General features: G+C 38.8%; 1 protein-coding gene across 3 annotated transcripts in view; it reads right to left on the reverse strand.

Moving 5' to 3' along the window:
- The window catches only part of PDE3B (phosphodiesterase 3B), a 109,263-nt gene that overhangs the window by 18,777 nt on the left and 67,554 nt on the right, over nt 1-22,932 (reverse strand). For all 3 annotated transcript variants that reach the window (XM_064452632.1, XM_064452631.1, XM_064452630.1), the window contains exons 3-11: nt 22,332-22,580; nt 18,160-18,302; nt 14,905-15,011; nt 12,425-12,635; nt 11,801-11,874; nt 5,387-5,490; nt 4,493-4,627; nt 2,190-2,301; nt 1,280-1,393 (exon numbers count right to left, since the gene is read on the reverse strand). In XM_064452632.1, the coding sequence (XP_064308702.1) occupies nt 1,280-1,393; nt 2,190-2,301; nt 4,493-4,627; nt 5,387-5,490; nt 11,801-11,874; nt 12,425-12,635; nt 14,905-15,011; nt 18,160-18,302; nt 22,332-22,580 (1,249 nt within the window). The remainder of the gene's footprint in view (nt 1-1,279; nt 1,394-2,189; nt 2,302-4,492; nt 4,628-5,386; nt 5,491-11,800; nt 11,875-12,424; nt 12,636-14,904; nt 15,012-18,159; nt 18,303-22,331; nt 22,581-22,932) is intronic.

Consider the following 22,932-nt stretch of genomic DNA (forward strand, 5'->3'; position numbering starts at 1 on the left):
ACTTGGAAATATTTGCATGATAAGGAGATTCACAGTATTATTCTCCTCTTTCCCCTGGACAAAGTCACTACTTGGAGGGGTGGGGAACTAATCCAAAAAAACCCCCTATAGTACTTGTTCCGTCACTGCATAATAAAAAGGGGCTCTTTTGCCTCAATAGAATTAGTAGGATTTCCAATCCTTACTTACTTTTATACTGTAAGAGTTCCGAAGCAAAAAACCTATAATTTCTTATTTTACTTTTTCGTAAAGGGAAACAAAAGGATTTTTGTCACTTTTCTCCAGTCCAGTCTCCAGTCCCAAACTTTTTAATATTGAGAGAAAAAATATGCACTGGGGTGCATTCAGTGGATAGGGACAAAGCTGGAAAAAAGAGAAAGGTGACAGCAGAGGGGCTAATTGGTAAGGAAGAAATAACGTATACTGTATCATGTTCTGCATGGTTCACAAATCACTTCTTAAAATTACAGCCCTTTAAAAGCCACCTCTTGCACTTTGTCTTTTTTTTTACTGCACATATAAAACAGAGTTCGTAGACAGTGCTTGATTCCCCCATTTTTCTTAAATAATTATTTTTAGTATAAAAGTATGTGTTTAAAATACTCTTTCCTTACAGTATAGATTTTAGTAAAAACTACAAATCTAAATTTAAAAGTTAATTCCATGAAGTCACAGACAACACAAAAGCAAGCCTCATTAGAACTAATATACAACATTTTAATTTGAAGTCCCTATTTCTCTTTCAGGGATGCTCTTATACAGTTATTGTTAGGGTAGTCACTTCGATGGCTGAACGTCTACATGTGATATACAATACAGAATTCTGAAATACTGATTTTTACACTAAAACCACTAAGGAGAGCTTCAATTAAGTTAAATACTTTGACTTTGGGTTTGGTTTTTTTTTTTAGTCTTTTTAATCTCCCAATAAAGTTAAGAAATATTAGTCTAACGTATTTTAAATGCTAAAAATATGCTCACTGTAGCAGTATACAGATCTATCATTCAGCATAGAAAATTTATTAAGTGAACCTGCATTCTCGGCCAACCAGCTAACCGCTACTCATCTAATAATGTTTTTAATACTCTACTGCATTATATTTCTGAATGGTGCATACTAACATGGTGATATTTCTACTGCTTTATATTAAAATACAAAAAATATTTGAGTGATAAGAATAATTAGATACTTTTCTCCAGAGTAATTTGTTTTATCTATTGTAGTTTTAGTAAAACATTCTTACAGCAAAAGAAAAAAAGAACCTATGTGACTACATACCCATATCACTTTCCATTATATGGTCATTATGGATTTCCTGAAATCCAGGAATGGGCCGTGTTGTCAGATACCACACTGCATGAAGAACATCTGTGGCATGTATACGATTGTGATCTGAAAATTATCAAAATATAATTTAAAATATTATCTGAAATACAATCAAAAGGAAGAAAAAGAAAAAATAAATGTAACATACCAAATTTACTATAAGGGAGATTTTGATTAAATATAAAGGAAAATTTTAATTTAAATTGTTAGTAGAGACTATATCACCAAACATTTTTAAGAAACAAGTTAGATAAACATCAAACATCTAAGCATGCTTCTAAGCATGCTTCATCCTACCTGAGAGTCAGGAGGGGATTAAGTAGCCTTTTAAATCAGTGATGGTGAGCCACTAGCATTGCTTCCAATCTGATACCTACAAGCACTTGGGCTGGTGGAAACATCAGTGACAGGGGGAAGGGTTTGTGTGCGTGTGGGGGCTGTTTTTCATTTTATTTGGTTTTCCAATAAATTTGTCTGCCCTAAACAGCAAGATGAATAATTACTGTCAAAATTCTGTATTTTCTTATTATTCTTATTAGTCTTATTATTCTATTAGAGGCCTAAACCAAATTTCTGTTAAATCAACAATTATTCTCCCATTGACTTCATTATGTTTGATTCAACTACTCATTCAAATTCTTTAATTTTATATTCAACCTACATATTAACAAATTCAGTTTTGGAGTCCACCAATTTTTTGCTGCTATTCATTAAATCAGTTCTAAATTCTGACAAATATATTAATTAAAAATATACTAAGTTCAGACATTGTCTACCTCTGTATTAAACATTAAACTAATACAGGCACTGAAGGAGATACAGTAATATGAAAGAAAACCATATGTAATTGGTTGGTACTTACAGGGGATATCTCGGTAGCCATTTTCCAATGCACGGAAGTAATTCATGAATTCTTGAGTCGGAATTTTGAAAATTTCAAACAAACCAGTGTCTTGAAACAAGGTATAAGTTACCTAAATACATATTAAAATGAATTTTAGTCTGAAAAAAATACCTAAGCATATTCTGCTTTTTCAACTTTTAAAATATTCCTGATTTTAAAATTTTCCTTGCTGATAGAGATGGAAATTACTGAAATTCCATTAAAGATTATCTGAAAGCTATTGTCATAGAGATACGTTTCATTATTTTTTTAGCACAAAAATGTGGATTTTTATTATTCTTTCAAATACAGAGTATTAAAAGCTTTTATTTCTTTACTATGAGTTCTATGCACAATTGATTATTTGTAATAATATTCTCCAAAATTTTCATAATATTAAGGAATTCATGCTTTATTCCATTAGTGACCTAAAAAGAAGAAATCTATATTCTTACTTATTATTCAAAAATCCAAATTACTTAACCATAATAGCAGAGCCATTAATATTACAAAAAACCCAACACTGTCTTTCTTTTTGAGACTTTGGCAAATAAATCCTATTTTTTTTTAATCATTATGACTTATCTTGGGTATTTTTAACAAAGCTAGCTGATAAATGAAGAAATATTTCAAAAATGTACTCAGAACACCCACTCATATATATATACACTGTACAAATATAGTATGGTTTACAAGTAGAAATTAGTGACTACAAAGACCTAACCCGCCCACCCCCCCCAAACTGCAAATGTTAAGAAAGCTTTTCAAAACAAGTCAGTACTACTTATTTTCATCACTTCTTTCCCAGACACTTGAGAGAAAAAGTTCTGACGTGTGGGAGGTACTCAGAGGAATATGACAGCAAAATGAGGGGCCATCCCGCCTTACACCTGTCCCAACCATTCCCCTACACATACCCAGTCTGACAACGTTACAACTGATGATGGTGAAATACAGTTTTTAATTAGCTCTTAAGTGAGATATGTATCAGATGCTTACAGCACAACAGACAAAAGGACTGGGGTAGGAGGAGGAGAAGGACAAGTAGTACACATACATACAGTATCAGGAAGAACTGAAACAGAAATTTTGGTAAAGTAGAAACCTGCACACTTAAGTACTTACAGGTTTGAACTATCCCCTAGATTGCACACAAATGAAATGCAAGCTAATGTGGATCACAGAGTACTACTATACTACAGTAGAAACACCACTCAAAAGTGGATTGTGGCATTCTAGTTTGTACATTAACAGTTGTTGCTAACTGAGGTGTCAAAAGACCTGAAAACGTTTTATTAAACAAGTCTGATGATTTAAAACAATACCCAGAATATTGAGTATTATGAAAGAAAAGACAGCGTTTCATGACAAAAATGAAATTATCCCCATTGTTTTTTCCTGTCTTCAGTATAGGTGTAGTCCTACAGTTCCAACTGCACCCGAGTGCTTCTAACCCATTTCTTTTCCTTCACGTGATTGTTCGTAACACCACCCTCGAACAAGAGGGACATGCATTCTACTCCAAGGAAGGAAATTAAGATACTGGCAATACAAATATTTTGTGGTCAGATCAGAAGCAAATCCAGCTCATACTATAGCTCCATGATTGCTAAATCCAGTATAAAGAAAGAGACAGAAGCTTCCAGATGACACTGATGAATGGGAGAAGCTGGGGAAGAGGAAACAGGATCATACTTTTGCACCTGCCAGTAGGCTGGCTTCAGCACAACATGAAACTGCACGAAAGAGCTTACTAATAAGTCAGAAAGAGATAAAAGAGATACTACATGCAGAAAGCAGCATGGAAAAAAAATCCCATTGTTTGTAGGATCAAGAGGCAAAAGACTGCCTAAAAGATCACTTCTCTTCCCCCACAGGTGTAGCTCTGGCAGAAATATTTTACTGAAATAAAGAAAAAAGAAATGGTTGACAAACAAGGTAGTAATTCTGAAAGCAGGAGACAATCTTTCATTGGAAATGGCAAATAACTACAAAAAGGAGACAATCTTTCATTGGAAATGGCAAATAACTACAAAACCTAGTAAGTGTGAATCTAACCTATTTTTATATTGAGAATAAAATTCAGAACATTTGGAGCAAGTTGTCTATAAATAAATCATTTTATGGTTTACAATGAGATGGAGCACACAAGAAACGATATTTCTACTTTTAAAGTTAGCATTCATTTATATGTTGAATGCAAAACTTCTTCATGGTTTAAATAAAACAGGTAAGCGTGACAGCTTTCCACACCCTCCCTCATATAATAAAATACAACAAACCTGGCTAAGGATCCTCCCAGACTGGTCTCCCATTTCTTGTACAAGGTCAAAAATTTGGAAGTTCCAATTGTTCATCTTCTCCATTAGTGAATCATGGTCTAATAACATTGTTTCTAATGTAGGACTCTGCTCCACCTGTATGAGAGTAAGATACTTTATCATCTCTTTAAATAACAATGAAAACTAATTTGTCAGTTGTATTGGAAAAAAAGCCATGAAAATGATAAATCATTATTGAACTTATTGAATGGTGCTGTAACTACAGCTATGAGAAAATCATAAATCAATAGTACAAATAGCACAGTGAAAGGTTTGACTTTTCATGTTTTGGGGCAGCAGATTCTAGGGCTTTCTGAGATGGAGCTAAATTTTCATTCTTGTTTCTTTTTAAACAAGATTAATAAAACAAAGCAAAAAATATGCATAGGCTAACAAAACATTTACTAAGCTTCAACAGTTCATTAATCAAATGAGCTTTAAAAAAATTGATATGTAAACCCAAAACGTTAGTAAAGCTTAAACTAGTTGTCTTCCTGCACTTCCAATATACTGCACTGTATGAACATTCGTCTCACTGAAACTGCCAAATCTTTCATAAACTTCCGAGAGAAAATACTAGTCAATGTTTGAGCATACTATCAATATTAAATCTACACAGATTAATTTTTATCAACATGAAATTAATACAATCACCATCTTTCTTGTCATTTGCTACTGAAATTTATGCAAGCTGGAAATACACAATTGTTAAATGAAAATTTAAATTCCAGTGATGCACCTTCAGAAATTGCAATTCTTAGCAATGCAAAGACCTCTTTACCGCATGTTAGAAATGATAAAGGAATACTGTACTGATAAAAGTTATTGCAAGTTTTTTTGCAGTTACATGCTTACAAGCAGATTATTTTGTGTTTGATCGACCATTCCCTTCCTTTCATCGTTTGTCTTCTCTGTACAGTGGAAAGATTCTTTTGAAACACTAGCACTTCCAATTTCACCTTAAAGAAAATACATACATAAATACTATATCAATAATTCATTTGCAAATTACTACTGTCTAATAATTCTTGAACGGATCATATAGATTCTTCACAGAAATATAAGTAACAGCTTGTTTCAAAACCATTTTTATTTAAGACTAACAACAAAAAATTTAAGAACAAAATTTATTAGACAAAACCTATGTGAAGATTGAGAAAAGCTAGAAGCATAACTTTTTACTTGAAAAAATTGGTTCAGTGATTAGTTTAGCAGAGAACCTGTTTGATCCTTAGCTGTGTCCCAAGTGGTGAAACAGAAGAGTAATCACCTCAAGTGTATGTATACAAATGCACGCAGTCTAGGTAACAAACAGGAGGAACTGGAGCTCCGTGCCCACTCAGAAGGGTATGACACCATAGGAGTAACTGAAACATGGTGGCACAACTCAAATGACTGGGGGATTGCAACGGACGGTTACAGGCTCTTTCATAAGGACAGGCAGGGTAGAAGAGGTGGAGGAGTTGCACGCTACATTAAGGAAAACCTTGAATGTATTGAAGTCAACTATGGTGATTGCGACTGCTCTATCAAATGCCTCTGGGTTAAAGTCAAAGGGGTCATCTCCAAGCAGGACCTCACAGTGGGCATCTGCTGTCAACCTCCTAACCATGATGACAAAACCACCGAAGCGATATTTGGGGCACTAAAGCAAGCTTCTGGCCAACAGAACCTGGTCTTTATGGGTGACTTCAACTACCCAGACTCCTGCTGGAAGAACAATACAGCAGCTCGCATGTCATCCACCAAGTTCCTGGAATGCACAGAGGACTGTTTCCCAATACAAATGTTAGATGCGCCAACCAGGAATGAGGCACTGCTGGACTCGCTATTCACAAACCGAGAAAGCCAGCTTTGTAATATCTCGGTTAGTGATAGCCTTGGCTGCAGTGACCACAATACTGTGGAGTTCGGGATCCTGCTGAGTGTGCTGAAGGTCAGCTCTAACACAAGGGTTCTGGATTTTAGAAGAGCAAACTTCAGCTCACTCAGGGCTCAGTTGGGAGGGGTTCGATTGGAAGCTTCCATGGAAGACAAAGGAGCCAGTGAGTGCTGGGAGTTCTTGAAGAACTCTCTACTGGAAGCACAAAGCCAGTTTATCCCCTACAAAGGAAAGGGAAGTAAGCGGAGCAAGAGGCCCCCTTGGCTCAACCATGACCTCCTGGGTCTACTCAAATCCAAAAGGGAAACACCAGAGATGGAGAAGTGGAGGATTATCCGCTGAGAGCTACAAGAGCACTGCCAGAGCGTGCAGAGATGAAGTTAGAAAAGCATAAGCCCAGCTCGAATTGAAACTGGCTGTAGATGTCAAAAGTAACAAGAAAGGTTTCTTCAGGTAAGCAGAAAAAGAAGGAAAACACAGGCCCACTGTTAAACAGAAAAAGAGAGTCAATCACCAATGACACTGAAAAGGCACAGGTCCTCAACACTTTCTTCACCTCTGTCTTTACCAACACTGTTGGGTCCCAGGCTTTGGGAACAGAATTGCCGGTTGATCCTAACACCGACCCACCATCAGTGAAGGAAGAATTAGTACATTAATTACTACAGGAGCTTGACCCCTACAAAGCAATGGGCCCTGACGCCATCCACCCGAGGGTGTTGAGAGAGCTGGCTGACATCATTGCAAGGCCACTCTCCATAATCTTTGAGAAGTCATGGAGAACGGGGGATGTCCCAGAGGACTGGAGGAAGGCAAATATTACCCCTGTCTACAAGAAAGGCTCGAGGGAGGATCCGGGTCATTATAGGCCCATCAGCCTTACTTCAATCCCTGGGAAAGTTATGGAATGAATCCTCCTGGGGGCCATCACAAGTCAAATGAAGCACGTGATTGGGAAAAGCCAACATGGCTTCCCTAAAGGCAGATTGTGCTTGACAAACCCGGTGGCCTTCTACGACAAAGTGACTTGCCTGGTTGACATGGGGTGGGTGGTGGACATTGTCTACCTGGACTTCTCCAAGGCCTTTGATACGGTTCCCCACGGCCTCCTCCTGGAGAAATTAACGAGTTATGACCTAGACAAGTGGTCTGTGCAGTGGGTGGGGAACTGGCTGACAGACCGCACCCAAAGGGTGGTGGTAAATAGCTCCTTTTCCAAGTGGCAACCTGTCACTAGTGGAATCCCCCAGGGATCAACACTGGGCCCAACGTCTTTATAAGGGATCTGGATAATGGCATCAAGTGTAACCTGATGAAGTTCGCTGATGACACCAAATTGAGTGGGGAAGTAGGCACTCCAGAAGGGAGAGCTGCTCTGTGGGAAGATCTGGATAGGCTGGAAGAGTGGGCCAACAAGAACCTTATGAAGTTCAACAAGGACAAGTGTAAGGTCTTGCACCTGGGAAAACATAATCCAGGAGCGCAGCACAGACTGGGATCCACCTGGCTGGAGAGCAGCTCTGTGGAAAGGGACCTGGGGGTCCTGGTGGACAGAAGTTAGCTCAGTTAGTATGAGCTAACAGTGTGCTGCTGCAGCCAAGAAGGCCAACAGGATGCTGGGTTGCATCAAAAACGGCATCGCCAGCAGAGATAAAGAAGTCATTATGCCACTCTACTCAGCGCTTGTCAGGCCACACCTGGAGTACTGTGTACAGTTCTGGTCCCCGCTATACAAAAAGGATGTGGACAGGCTGGAAGGGGTCCAGCGAAGGACCACCAAGATGATCAAAGGATTGGGAAGCCTGCCATGTGAGGATAGGCTGGGAGAGCTGGGTTTGTTCAGCCTTGAGAAAAGGAGGCTTAGAGGTGATCTCATTACAATGTGCCAGTACTTAAGGAGTAGCTACAAAGAAGATGGAGACTCCCTTTTTACAAGGAGTCACATGGAGAGGACAAGGGGGAATGGACACAAGTTGCTCTTGGGGAGATTCCAATTGGACACAAGAGGAAAATTTTTCACAGTGAGGACAGTCAACCATTGGAATAATCTCCCCAGGGAAGTGGGACACCCCAGGAGACCAACCACCTCAAACATTTGCATAGCTGTAGTGGGTCCTTGTACACCCCTCCAGGGAAACTTGTGTACTCAAGCACCTTCCTGAAATGCCTGTACACCAATGCACACAGCATGGGGAATAAACAGGAGGAACTAGAGGTCTGTGTGTGGTCGCAGGGCCATGATCTCATTGCAATCACAGAGACATGGTGGGATAGCTTGTATGGCTAGAATGTGGTCATGGATGGCTACAGGCTTTTCAGGAAAGACAGACCAGCAAGGCAAGGTGGGGGAGTTGCTCTTTATGTGAGGAAGCAACTGGAATGTATCGAGCTCTGCCTTGGACTGGAAGGAGAACAAGTTGAGAGCTTGTGGGTAAAAATTAATGGACAGCCAAATATGGGTGACACTGTTGTGGGCGTTTGCTAGAGGCAACGTAATCAAGAAGAGGAAGATGATGAAGCCTTCTACAGACAGCTGGAAGCAGCTTCACAATCACAGGCCCTGGTCCTCATGGGGGACTTCAACCACCCTGATATTTGCTGGAAAAGCAACATGGTGAGCCATGCACGATTCAGGTGGTTTTTGCAGAGCATCAAGGACAACTTTTTGATGCAAGTGGTGGAGGAGCCAACGAGGCAAGATGTGCTGCTCAACCTTATCCTAACAAACAAGGAAGGGCTGGTTGAGGATATGAGAGGTGGGGGTATCCTTGGCTGCAGTGACCATGAGATGGTGGAGTTTAGGATACTGCAAGGTAGAAGCAGGGCTATGAGTTGGGTTACAACCTTGGACTTCAAGAGGGCCAACTTTGGCCTCTTAAAGACCTGCTAGGAGGAATCCCATGGGCTAGGGCTCTGGAAGGCAGGAGGGTCCAAGAGAGCTGGAGAGTATTCAAGGACCACTTCCTCTGAGCTCAAGATCGGTGCATCCCCAGGAAGAAGAAGCCAGGCAGAGGAGCCAGCAGACCTGCATGGATGACCAAAGAGCTCTTAGAGAAACTCAAATGGAAAAAGGAGGTTCACAGTATGTGAAAAAAGGGACTGGCCATTTGGAAGGAATATAGGAATGTTGTCAGGGTGTGCAGAAATGCGACGAGGAAGGCCAAGGCCCACTTGGAATTAAATCTGGCAAGGCATGTCAAAGATAACAAGGGCTTCTTTAAATACAGCAGCAGTAAAAGGAAGACTGGGGATACAGTGGGCCCACTGCTGAACAAGGAAGGGGCCCTGGTAACGCAGGATGCAGAGAAGGCGGAGTTACTGAATGCCTTCTTTGCCTCGGTCTTTACTGCTAAGGCTGGCCCTCAGGCATCTCAGCCCCCAGAGAAGAGAGGACAAATTGGGAAAAAGGAAGACTTGCCATTGGTTGAGAAGGACTGGGTCAGAGATCACCTAGGCAAACTGGATTCTCACAAATCCATGGGCCCCGATGAGATGCACCCGCGAGTGCCGAGGAAGCCGGCAGATGTTCTTGCTGAGCCACTCTTCATCATCTTTGAAAGGTCATGGAAGACAGGAGAGATGCCCGAGGACTGCAGGACAGCAAATGCCACTCCAGTCTTCAAAAAGGGCAAGAAAGAGGACCTGGGGAACTATAGGCCAGTCAGCCTCAGCTCCATCGCTGGAAAGGTGATGGGGCAATGCATCCTGGAGGTCATCTCCACGCATGTCAAGGAAAAGGTGGTCATCAGAAGCAGTCAATATGGATTCACCAAGGGGAGATGATGCTTGACCAACCTGATAGTGTTCTACGATGCGTGACTGGCTGGGTCGATAAAGGGAGGGCAGTGCATGTTGTCTATCTTGACTTCAGTAAGGCATTCGACACTGTCTCCCATAACATCATCACAGGCAAGCTAAGGAAGTGTGGGCTGGATGAGTGGACAGCAAGGTGGACAGAGAACTGGCTCAACCACAGAACTCAGAGGGTTGTGATCAATGAAGCAGAGTCTGGGTGGAGGCCTGTCACTAGTGGTGTTCCCCAGGGGTCTGTGCTGGGTCCAGTCCTGTTCAACATATCCATCAATGACCATGATGATAGGACAGAGTGTAACCTCAGCAAGTTCGCTGATGATACCAAGCTGGGAGGAGGGGCTGATACACCAGGAGGCTGTGCTGCCATCCAACGAGACCTGGACAGGCTGGAAAGCTGGAGAGCTGGGCTGAGGGGAACCTGATGAAATTCAACAAGAGCAAGTGCAAGGTCCTGCACCTGGGGAGGAACAACCCCATGCACCAGCACAGGCTGGGGGCTGATCTACTGGAAAGCAGCTCTGTTGAGAAGGACCTAGGAGTGCTGGTGGACAGCAAGCTGACCATGAGCCAACAATGTGCCCTTGTGGCTAAGAAGGCCAACAGTATCCTGGGATGCATAAAAAGGAATGTGGCCAGCAGATCAAGAGGGGTTATCCTCCCTCTCTACTCTGCCCTGGTGAGACCACATTTGGAGTACTGTGTCCAGTTGTGCACCCCATAGTTTAAGAGGGATGTGGAACTCCTTGAGCAAGTCCACCAGAGAGCTATAAAGATGATCAGGGGACTGGAGCATCTCCCATATGAGGAAAGGCTGAGACACTTGGGTTTGTTTAGCCTGGGGAAGAGAAGACTGAGGGGGGATTTCATAAATACCTATAAATATCTAAAAGGCGGGTGTCGAGATGATGGGACTAGGCTCTTTTCAATAGACCCCAACGACAGGACAAGGGCCAATGGGCTCAAGCTGGAACACAGGAAGTTTCATGTCAATATGAGAAAAAACTCCTTTCCTGTGCGGGTGACAGAGCAGTAGAACAGGCTGCCCAGGGAGGTTGTGGAGTCTCCATCCCTGGAGACATTCAAACCCCGCCTGGATGCGTTCCTGTGCCCCCTGCTCTGGGTGTGCCTGCTCAAGGAGGGGGGTTGGACGAGATGGTCTCCAGAGGTCCCTTCCAACCCCTACCATTCTGTGATTCTGTGGTTGACTCGGCCACGTTGGTCGTCTTCCAGAGTCATCTGGACAGGGTGCTGGGCCATCTTGTCCAGACTGTGCTCTTCCTAGAAAGGTTGGACTAGATGATCCCTGAGGTCCCTTCCAACCTGTGATTCTGTGATAAATGGAGCACAGAACTATAAAGCTATAGAGCAGAAGCCTATTATAAAGTCCTTACTCTGAAGCAGGTAGTATTTCAGGTTATCTTGATTATCCTAAGTCACAAGCTAGAATAAAATATATGCATACGAGTTACTTAAAGTATAGGAAAATTTTCATTTAGAAATATTAAAAAATTAATTTAATTGGTTTTTAAAAAAAGCAAGTCGATATAAAATATTTGTCGATTTGGAAATCCCACCTGATTTTCTCTCTTTACAATCCGCAAATTCTGGTTCTGGTGTTGGAACAGGCTTGAGTATCTGACGTCCACAGCTTACAGAATACATGAAAAATATTTATAACATTCAGTAATTTTCTCTTTTTGCTACTGTGTGTTGTACTGAAAAATATCTGCAAACTACTTTTCTTAAAAAGGCATGCTTTTGAAGGTTCCCCCACCAAGTGACCTTAGTATTTTCTCCTAAATTTGGCACATAGAGATTTAGTCTGTACTTAGAAAATAATCAAACATCAGCTCGCCTGGACTCACCTTCATGAATTAATAAAGTAGAGCTAATTATTTAGAAAGTATTCGGAAATACAGAATTAAATTCCCAGGTAGGAAGTCTTCCTTTCCTAAAAATCTGTAAAATATTTTCACTGTACAATAACTCCTGCCTTCAAGGATGAGCCATTTCAAATTGATGGCATACATACAGCATTCTTTAGTCTCCCCTGGATAATATAGTTACAGATTATTATGAGATCACATGCCTTTTTTTCAGTACTAGTAGATATATATGTCTTGTTATATTTTTTCATTTTAATGGTATTTTTTTCAACACACATGAAGTTACTGAAAATGTAACAGAGTTTACAGTACCTGCTACACATATAACCTACAGGTGTTTTAACTGGCTGCTGAAAATCTGGAGAACTAAATGTGTATCCTGGAGGCTTATGTATATTGATGCTTGGTTTTGTAAGAAAATCAGCAGTATCAGGAAATTCTACAGGTGACCAGCTGCTGAAAGCCCCACTGGAGACAGATCCATGACTAGGTGAACCCAGAGGACTCAGGCCAGGAGAAGCACCTTCCAAAACAAACATTACATGCAGTTCAGATTATAATAAAAACATTACTGTTTAGAAAAACTGAAATCAAACCACAAGAACCTTTATAAATTGTAAAGAATGTGCAAGTTTTCAAAACAAAGTGTGTATTTCACCTGTTAAACACACATAAAGTAGCTAGATCTATTACAAGTTTTGAGATCCACAACCTTGCAGCAGTCTCTGCCACACATCTGAGTGGGCAAACCATGTGATGTTTCCTAACATCTGGCTTTCAAAGGTTTGGTTTTGTTTTTCGCATTGGCAAAATTTCATTAGAAGCTGGAACTTTTCATATTCCTTTCTGATTCAGGATTGCTTTTTTAAACTTTCCACATGAAATAATTTAGTATTGATAACTTACCTAGACAATATTTCTTTATTTTCCAATAAAGAAAAAATATGCTTGAGACTTTTTTAAAAACAAAGTGAAAATCAAAAACGTTGTAATTGTATTTTTGAAGCAAGGCATTAAAGTGGGCAGATACTGGCCTTTTTTGACAAAGATGTAATTGGTATGATAACCTATCTAAATCTGCCTAATAAGCCATTGGAAGGAAAAAAAAAATAAATCTAAAATTTGCTCATGGGTAGAGATAAAAACCAAACAAACAGCAAACAACTCCATTTTCCTTAGGTCCATGAAAGTCCTTGTTCCTGTTGAAACAGTACGCTAGGGTTTAATTCCTGCTTCTGTCTGTGAAATCTAGGAAAGCAAGCTGGTAAGTCTGGACTTTGTCTACTCAGTGCCTAACGTGAATTTACAATAAAATTTTGCATTAAGCCAAAACATCATTTCTTTCCCTTGTGAAAATATACAAAAGACAGGTTATCTACAAGTGCCCACGGTAAGCTACAGCCATTGTAAAAGCCATACATTTAACAATAAGAATAAAGCACCCATGAGCAAAATTCTGTGGACTTTCCTGAAGCTGAATCACTTATTCTGCGGCAAACTATGAAGCAAAAACTCCATCATAAGTTTTATGACTCTACAGTGCCTGATAACAAATTACTAAGGGAATATACAGTATTGCCCTTAAATAAGGAATGCATAGATTATATACCTTCCAACAGTGTCATAGACTACACTGACCTGACTCACACACCCTAATAGTAGTATATAATTACTTTTTGTTACAGTAAAAGACAAGATTTTTTAAAGTCCACATTGCTAGGTGCAGAGACAGAAGTTTTAGAAAGCAAATGTCACTTCACTGCTGTGCAAAGAAAGATCTGGAAAGCTGAGAAGCAATCTGTAAACTCCCTTCCAGAACTAAACCAGATTAATACTCTAATGTTGGTTACTCAATTTCATCCTTTTTACATTTACACATTCAGCAGGTTTTATTGCATATCATTGCTCTCTGTATTTTCCACAAGATTCAAAGTAGAAAAGTGCAGAAGGCACCTCAGCTTTTTATGAAGACAGAACCATTGAGAATGTATAACAACGTGTTTACATGCAGATCTGGCCTGAGTTTGCATGTTTCTTCGTGTGCAAGGGAAACAACAAAACTATCAGTAACTAATACAGAAAAAAACAGTGAGTTTTGGGTTTTATTTTGTTTTGGTTTTTTTTTTTAAAGAAAGTGACTTAATCTCTCTCAATCCAACATGCATATTTAAACCTTTATAAAACAAAATTATTACACAGGTTGTTATTTTTAAATTATGCTAAAACGGATAAGCAGAAATGTCAAAAGAAGTTTTCAAGTTTTCACTTAATATGGGCAATCAGACCAGTTATGATCTCTGAAATACTGATACACACATTATTTCAGCACTGCTACAGTATCTGCTAGATTATTACACTGACAACATTAGAATAAAATCTACTCCAACTCCTTCCAAAGTTTGTTTAAATGTTCATCTCAGATGGCTATCAGGTGTTTAGAAACATCTAAGTGACACTGTTCAGTTACAAAAAGCATGTTTACTAAGAAAACTCCCTTATTAATGTATGCAAACATTGCCATTTTCAACGGGTACCAACCATACCAAACAGTGTAACATTTTGCAGCAACATAGCAGTACATGAATAGCTGAGATTTCTACAAAGTTGATATTGACTGTAATTTTACGTATTCTTAGGAACAGGATAAGAATAAAATATTTTTTCAGTATATGCAACATGCTGATGTTATTTTAGTACTACATTTACATGAAAAAAACCCAATCATAATACATGATGTACTAACTATTACCTTGACATCCTGTCACTAAGCTATATAAATTGTATGATCTTACCTGCTCGTCGGGGACCTACATGATGAGTCAATGTCACAGATGATGATCTTTGTTTTGGTATTGTCAGCAAGTTCACACCAAAAGACCCGTTTGAATGAGATCCTTGGCTGAAAATAAAACGGTAAGAATGGTTTTTTTCTTTCTTTCCTACCTTGTCTTTCATTTTCATTAAATAAAATGCTTATGAAATGGCCAGGCTGTTCTGATACAGGTCCACTAACATTCAACAAAAAGAGACTACCAGAAAGAAGTCAAATTCAAGATCAGCTAGACAATATATGTCAATTATACGGAATAAAAACTGCTGGGTACTGGGTGAAAGCAACAGAAAACTTTATGCAGTCCTGAAATGACACAATAAGTATATTCAGACCACATGCCATAGGTTTTACTTTCTAACATGGTATTTACTTTTCTTAAATGTTTTAACAAAGCAGGCTATTTTCTAATATATCTGAGAACATTTAAAAGATTGGTTACTCTGGAAATAACACGACAATCTTACACAGCTTGCTTTTAAAATTAACTCTGCATATTATTAATTAATAATTTATTATAATGTTAAACCTAAAGGTGGTTCTGACAGTCTTATTGTATGTCAGTAGCTAAATTGTTAAACTCGATTGTTGAATTCTGCCATCTGCTGTTCTAGGCTTGAAATTGCACCCAAATTCCAATTGTGTATACCCGTTAGCAAACAAAAACGTGATATGCAATTAAAAATAACTGTATACATGTATTGTAAAGTGAAAGCAGTTTATCTAAAACTAATTCTTTCATTTCGATATGGGAAAACAGTATTTACCAGACCAGATTTAATCCTGTTTAATCAGATTTTAAACAAAAGTAAAATACAGAAATAACATTTGATCTCCCATCATTTGTTTAAATATATAACTATAAATCTAAAAAATGAGTTAAAGTATAAACAAAGATTTACTCTTCTGAAGTCTGATGCTGACTATTAGTCAACTTTAAAACGTGTTTGGGTTGACAACTGGGATAGATTGAACTATTCACTACTTGTACACTGTTTAGCTATCACAGCTTACATGTATTCTTTTAAAGCACATAAAAATGCTGCAAGAGTATTTAGTGTAGGAAGACTATATATTAAGCAAGGTCAGTTCATCATAAACTTGTGTTTGAATGAGAAATCAAATCAAGAATTTGCATGCAAATAAAACAGCAGTTCTCAAGGGTTGTTTTTGAACACTGTCCAGATGGATAGAAAAAAATTCTAAGACATTGAATCCAGTATTTTAGCAATATTAATTTATTGTACCACTATGTAATATCTTTCTCAACTCAGCCAGAATTCTGTTGACAGCAGTCATTGTATGTAAAAAAATTTAATTATTCTTAATAAGCTTTCCTTCTAGTGAACAGTTTGCTGCTCTCCCTTTTTACTCTTAGCTTGCTCCTCCTTGCTTCTAGTCTAACATTCATTGGGCTGAATCAGCTCCCCAGAGCAAGAAAAACTGCCTTTGTATTGCTGTTCATTCAGTTGTTCACTCAAGGGGCCGACTCGAGATCAACAGCCAATGGCACAAAGTGCTCTAGGAATGCAGGACTGCCTCTTTTGGCTGTAGGAACAGCTATGCCAGTTCATCTATTTCACCTAACCTTGTCCGTAAGGTAGACACCCGTGGGGAATTTTGAGATGATTATGTGTTTGTTAGAGGTTAAAGGCTTGGTAAGAATGATCACTGGTAGATGCAAGGAGACAAGGACAGTGCAAGTGTTAGGAAGAACTCTGAAGGGCAGGAAACAAAACCACACAAATGGAACACATATTCTAGGACTGTATGGGGGTGGACAAGAGTAGGGCAGGGGAATGTAAGTAAACAGAAGTGCTAGTCATCAGGGTCAAGAGAGAATTTAAAAGTGATGGAGTATGGGTGAGGATGTTTTCTGTATTGCTATGTTTAATTGGGTGAGCTTGAGTAGGTTCTTTGGTCAGTAGGAGTGTAAGGAAAGCCTCTGTAAACATAAACTGCGTCTGCACCAGAATTGCTGGGCCTCAAACGGAAGTCCCATAGTTTGTAAGTTTCAAGCCATTTCTCTGGTCTCCGGTTATTTCCAGTGGATATAACTGGGGAGATTCTTTCAAATACTGATAACTAAAGATAGTATTTTCATGATGATTTAAACTGCTGCTGCTACTGGCATCTTCAATTATATTTTATACACAAACCACAATTAAGTTTTACTATGGAAAAACTTGAAAAGCACATTTTATTCAAGGGGGAAAAGCCCCTGACAAGGGCCAAATTATTTAAATAGTTCACTTTAAAATTAAGTATAATATTGATAAATAAATTCTTGGACATGTGTATATAAACTTTTACCCACTACTAGTAATTATCAGTTATCAGAGTTATCAGCATAACTCATATTAACTTTAAAAAACTGCATCTGTTATACTTTCCTTATGACCTATTAATGTCTTAAGAGACACCAAATATGGGGGGGGGGGGGGGGGGGGAGAGAAAGTAAAACCAGACACATTTTTATGGATTTAAGCTGCAACACAATTTCAAACATCTGTTGTACTTTTCTTACAAGATATTGAGCAAAGCCATACACATTTACACATTTAAATAAAACTAAATGTGTGAAGTTTCACTTAGATACAACATTAAACAGAAAGAAAAAAATCCTCAAAGTGTAATCTTAATTCTGGAAATAAAACCTTTGTTTGCACCATACTGGCTAACAAGTAGAGAAGAGGTGACTTTCTTCATCTACGTTACTGCTTGCTTTATGACTGCAGGAATAATAAAAGTTGCAATATACACAACAGTGGCTACCAAATACAAGAAAGTTATATAATCTTTTTAATTAGAAAACAAATTTGGGGTTATGTGGAAGTTGGAAAGTGATACATCTTTTAAGTAAATAGGAGAAGAAGGAAGTCAGTAAAGGTTTAGAGGTTAACCTAACTTTTGTTTTGCAATCGTGTATGTATGACTTTTTTTTCATTTCCTACTAAAACTGATATGCAGACCTACTTATTATGACAGCGCATGCCATTCCACCTCAGAATGACCTGATTTCTACTTGAGATTAGTTACAAGGTATAGTGTACAATTAACTTGAAACATTTTTCCAGTTTATGCTGGCAGAATTTGGAGACTTAATTCACAAGATTTTACATTAAATACTTCCACTGCCAAGTTCCAACGTTACAGACATGAACACTTTAGAAAGGCTACATTTATTATTGCCCTTGAAATGTGGTTAAGTGCTTACCTTAATGTGTTACATTCCTGATGAGATCTCTTGCTGTTACTCCGTTCCCATCTTGAAGATGTTGATTCTATAGACTGAATGCCAGGAACTCCTGAAGTTCGTCTCAGCTGTGGTGTTGGCAAGCTATTCCTGCTATTTAATCCCTGTTGAGTAATTTAACCATGGTTAAAGTATATATAATTAAAAACAAACATTAAAAATTTATTTATTGTTTGTGAAGACTCTTTATTGTTAATTTTTATAGTCAAACATTAAGCATGGTATCTTACATTCAGTCTTATCACTCAAGAAAATAAAAAAGATGCAATCAAATTACTTTGCATTCTAGGAATATTTTTTGTGTGTATCTTTTTTTCTTTCCCCAAACTAAAACATGGCAAGACACTTGTACTCTGCAATCCATGTGGTCCAACAATTACTCTTCAGAACTTTAAAAATTAAGATCTAAAGATAGTCAGTTGCTGTAGGATCACATATTCTTTTTCTACACAGCCCAATCATACAACTACGCAGTCAGCTCTCCAGCTCTCAGGGTAGCCTGAGGTTTCGATAATTCAGATGCTAAATATTACCAGCGCGAGCACTGTGGAACTTTTGGGAAGGGCGATGCACAATGCACAGGCTCAGTTCTGGTCCATCAAGGCTCCGTCTCTGCTTCCATACCAGCCCCACAGAATCCAGCAAGCTTCCTGGGCACCTCTACCACTCCCAGCCTGGAAGCTGTGTTAGTTTAGGCACACTGCAGGCCTAACACTGGCAATTACTGTTGTACTTGAGCATAAAACCCTCTGCAAAACAGGGCAATGGCACTCAAACAGTCCTGTATGGAAATAACTCAGGATTTATTAGCTCTGCCTAACTGAAACACCCTTGGAAAATTATATTAATGTTTAAATAGCAACCAATAGAACAGCTAGGATCACTGAACTGAAACTGCAAAGCCAGCTCTGGCATATCTGCATCCATTGCATAGATAACCTATACATTGTATGTTAAAGGAATAATAATAATAATAATAAAAAATAATAACAACAACAACAACTCTCTGACTGCATTCAGTCCACAATCCACTTGTTAATTCAACCCTAGATTTGGCCATTCAATGGGGGTGGGGGTGTCAGGGAGATGATTCTTCTGCATAATACAGTTGTGTGTAATCAGACCTTGCAAAGTAAAAAGAATGCCAGGAAAAAATGTTTAACACAAAAAATCCATAGCAATATTTGCAGTATTGAGTAAGGTCTGCAGGGTTATGTGTGAGGACAGGTGACCCTTGGATACTACCACTTCAAAAGTCTGGCACAAATAATGACTTTGCAATTTGAAGCTTCATCAGGTGGTCAAAGGTCATACTTAATTCAAAAAGCTACTACATATTTAAAAAAAAAAAAGAAACAGTGTTGACACAAAAGAATACAGCCTCTTACCCTGAAAAATCAGACTGCTTTGAGTCGTTGACATAGAATGTACCCTGACTCTGCTTTTGCTGCAAAGCTGTGGTCATAGCCAGAAAGGTGGAACTGGACAGGCAGAATAAGACCACCTTATTTACCACAGTAGCATGCCACAGTCCTTAACCAGCCCTACCAGAAAGAGAACCAGAGGAGTGTATTCTGTGTGCTATCATAGAGTGGTAGCGCTCTCAGGCTAGGGTGGACTTCTCTGTCAGTGGACCACATCAATCTAACCTTCATGCTCTCTACTACATGGGGAGCACGGCTGAAAAATCCCCAACACTGGAGGAGAAAGGTCCACTCCCTGAAACAAGTGCATGTTAGCACAATATGGAAAAAAGGCCCCAGCACCTGCACTGAACTACTTCTTCCTGGCTACTCTAAGAAAAAAGGAATACTGGGAATAGGACAAATCTCCAGAACTTTTCCCTACTAGATAAAGAAGCAGAGAATAAACAAAATATGGGCAAAGGACTAAGGAGCTTCTGATCACTCTATGCTAGCAAAGTCACTGGTAATCACTATACAAAGGGGAAAAGCTGTTCTGGAAACAAAATTTAGACTGTGCCAGGCATCAAGTTATTATGAAAAGACTTCCAGTTAACAGCAATGACAAGGCCAGGTGACAAGGGATGTGGATACTCAAGTGCATGCCTAGACAACTTTTACTTGCCTGAAGTGTGCAAACTGTTAAAATCATGACTGTTGAGAACACCAGAAATCAACCAACCTGGCAAGCAGTTTAGTGTCATACACTAGGAAACCTGGGGACAGTTCTGTCATGATGGAAGTGAAAATTCTTTCTGTTTCTTAGTGGCACTAAGATGTTTTTTGTCTAACTAAGATTTCCTTTTTCTTTCTTAGGAACTTAAAGAGACTGATCAGTGAATAGCACCAACTGGGCAGTTTATGCTTTCTAAGATGGTGACTACTGAGAAATTCAGAGTAATAGTAGTAGATAACCAGTTATTGCTATCCTAAGGCCAGTTTCAGTTTCTTTCTTTTCCTTGTTTTCTCTTTTTTTCCTACCAAAAAGAACAGGCAGTTCCCCATCAGAAATCAAAAAAATAACTGAAAGCACTTTGGAAGCCAGTCAGGGAAGAGAAATAGAGATGTACATAATCCCAGCAAAGAAAACAATTTGTTTGAAATATGGAGGAGACCTTTCATATTCCAAGTCAGGGAAAGAGAGAATGGGAACCTTTCAATATAATCTGGAAGGTCCCATTTTTAAAACAATACTTTCTTATTATTTTCTTTGGTGTGTCATAATCTGGAGTTTGTGCTGACTTGCCTCACTTTTGAAACAAAGAGAAACCTTTTCATTTCTTACAGTAACATACATAGGGGTAGATCTTTTTGGCTTACCCCTAAACATATACCAAAGTCAAACCTTCAGTGAATGATAGTGACAAGCACTATTTTATCCACCAGGTAAATTAATATGCCAACTTAAAGGAAGAGTTACTCTTAGGATGGAGGAAAAGATAATAGCTGTGAAGAACCATAATGTTTCAATCTCACATAATCTTTATAACCAGTCTTGAACAATGACTTATTTTTCATTTCAAACAATTCTGACTAGCTATATAGAAATTTTAAAAATAATGAGTTACATTTTCACATTCACATAGATTATGTTTTTCACATTGGTATAACAATCCTCAGCCGTTTAAAATAAAAAATCCACAAAGAAAAACGTGCTGAATGACTATGATCCCTACCCAACTGATTTCTGCAGATATCCATGTGACATTCCAAGGAATTTCATACTGTGACGATCCTGCAGGATGTTCAACAGAGTAATCTGTAGACACTGAGCTTTCCCCCAAAAGCATTTGTCTTGACAATGGTTCCCTACGGACATTTCACAGGCTGAATCTGGCTTGAGGGAGCTTATCTGGCTCCAAAATACTAAGCCAACAAGTTGATCAGTTTGGGCCAAGCTGCCCACTGCCTGGAAATGGAAGCAACTACAGGGCAGGGATGTCCCAGACCAGCCTCTACAATAAACAGCCTCAAGCTGCCAGTACCGTGCTACCCTAGAATTATTAGCTCTGGTGCACTGCAGCTGAGTTTCTGTATTTGAATGTTTTTCTACCACATTCCTTAACATGTCATATAGCAACTACACTCTCGCTTTCATTATTTACCCTAGATAATGGAGAAGTGCCAATAGATTTACACACTGGTCCAATAGCGTTATGTGCTGCACAGAAAGAAGATATATTTTTGCTTTTAAATAGCTGATTTGCTGCTGTCTGATAGCTAGTTTGATGATCAGAAGAGTAAATTTCTTTGGAAAAAAAAAATTGCCAATGAAAAAGCCACAATGACAGTAACTGTTAGATCAAGAACGTGGGAGAATCAAGAACAGCCCTGTTTGTACCATATCCTGAGAATATAACATCTTCAATTTAGATTTGCTTTTAGGTTTTGTTTTTTTTAATCCTGTGTTTATTTCAAGGAGTCATGTGTTTAGAGTGCAGACCAGTGCTTTTACCTGTCTATCCATCAACCACTTCAATTTGCATTTTGGTACCTATCTACATTTCATTCAATGTGTTTTCACAGCTGCTCTCTTTTGACCTTAAATGTAGTTCACATGCACTCAGTAAAGAAGCTACGATTCACACAGGAACACTTTCCAGTTGAATTTTCCTTGATAATTTCTTCAAAAATTGCAACACACATGAATGAAAATTAAAGTCAGATGACCTTGAGCAGCTTTCGATCTCCTTTTTCAGCAGGATCCTCTATTTCTGGACACGGGAAGAAACCAGGAAATGGTGTGAATGGACTAGCCTTTGGCCTGCACGTGCCTGAGAATGCACCAATCAAACTATTAATGCTTCGAAGGGAAGAAATCACGTGTGGTGGAAGGGATGGGTCAGTCAGGAGGTCTGTGAGCATGCTCCGAGCCTCATTTAGTACTGGAAGATCAACTCCGTTTCCACTGCCAGCATTCTAGAATAGATGAAAATGTTGCAAACTATTAACATGTGAAAACATTTCACAGTATTCTATGTTTTAAACAAGCATCTTATCCATTGCATATTTAAAAAATAAATAAAAAATCAATGCAATGGATTTTTCTTTTAAAGAAAATATATGGACATATTCAGACTCCATTTTTTGCAGGTTTTTTTCACATAATAAAAAATACTTCAGAATTCAACATTAGCTTTCAGTTTATTTTTATGTATTGAAAAATAAAGATCTGGTGCCAGTTTTTTATCTCAATTTTTCATTACTCTGTCTCAGAATCATTCAAAACCCATGTCGACATGTTCCTGTGCCCCCTGCTCTAGGTGTGCCT

Source organism: Phalacrocorax carbo, chromosome 5 (genome assembly GCF_963921805.1).
Source record: "Phalacrocorax carbo chromosome 5, bPhaCar2.1, whole genome shotgun sequence".
NCBI classification, from domain to species: Eukaryota; Metazoa; Chordata; class Aves; order Suliformes; family Phalacrocoracidae; genus Phalacrocorax; species Phalacrocorax carbo.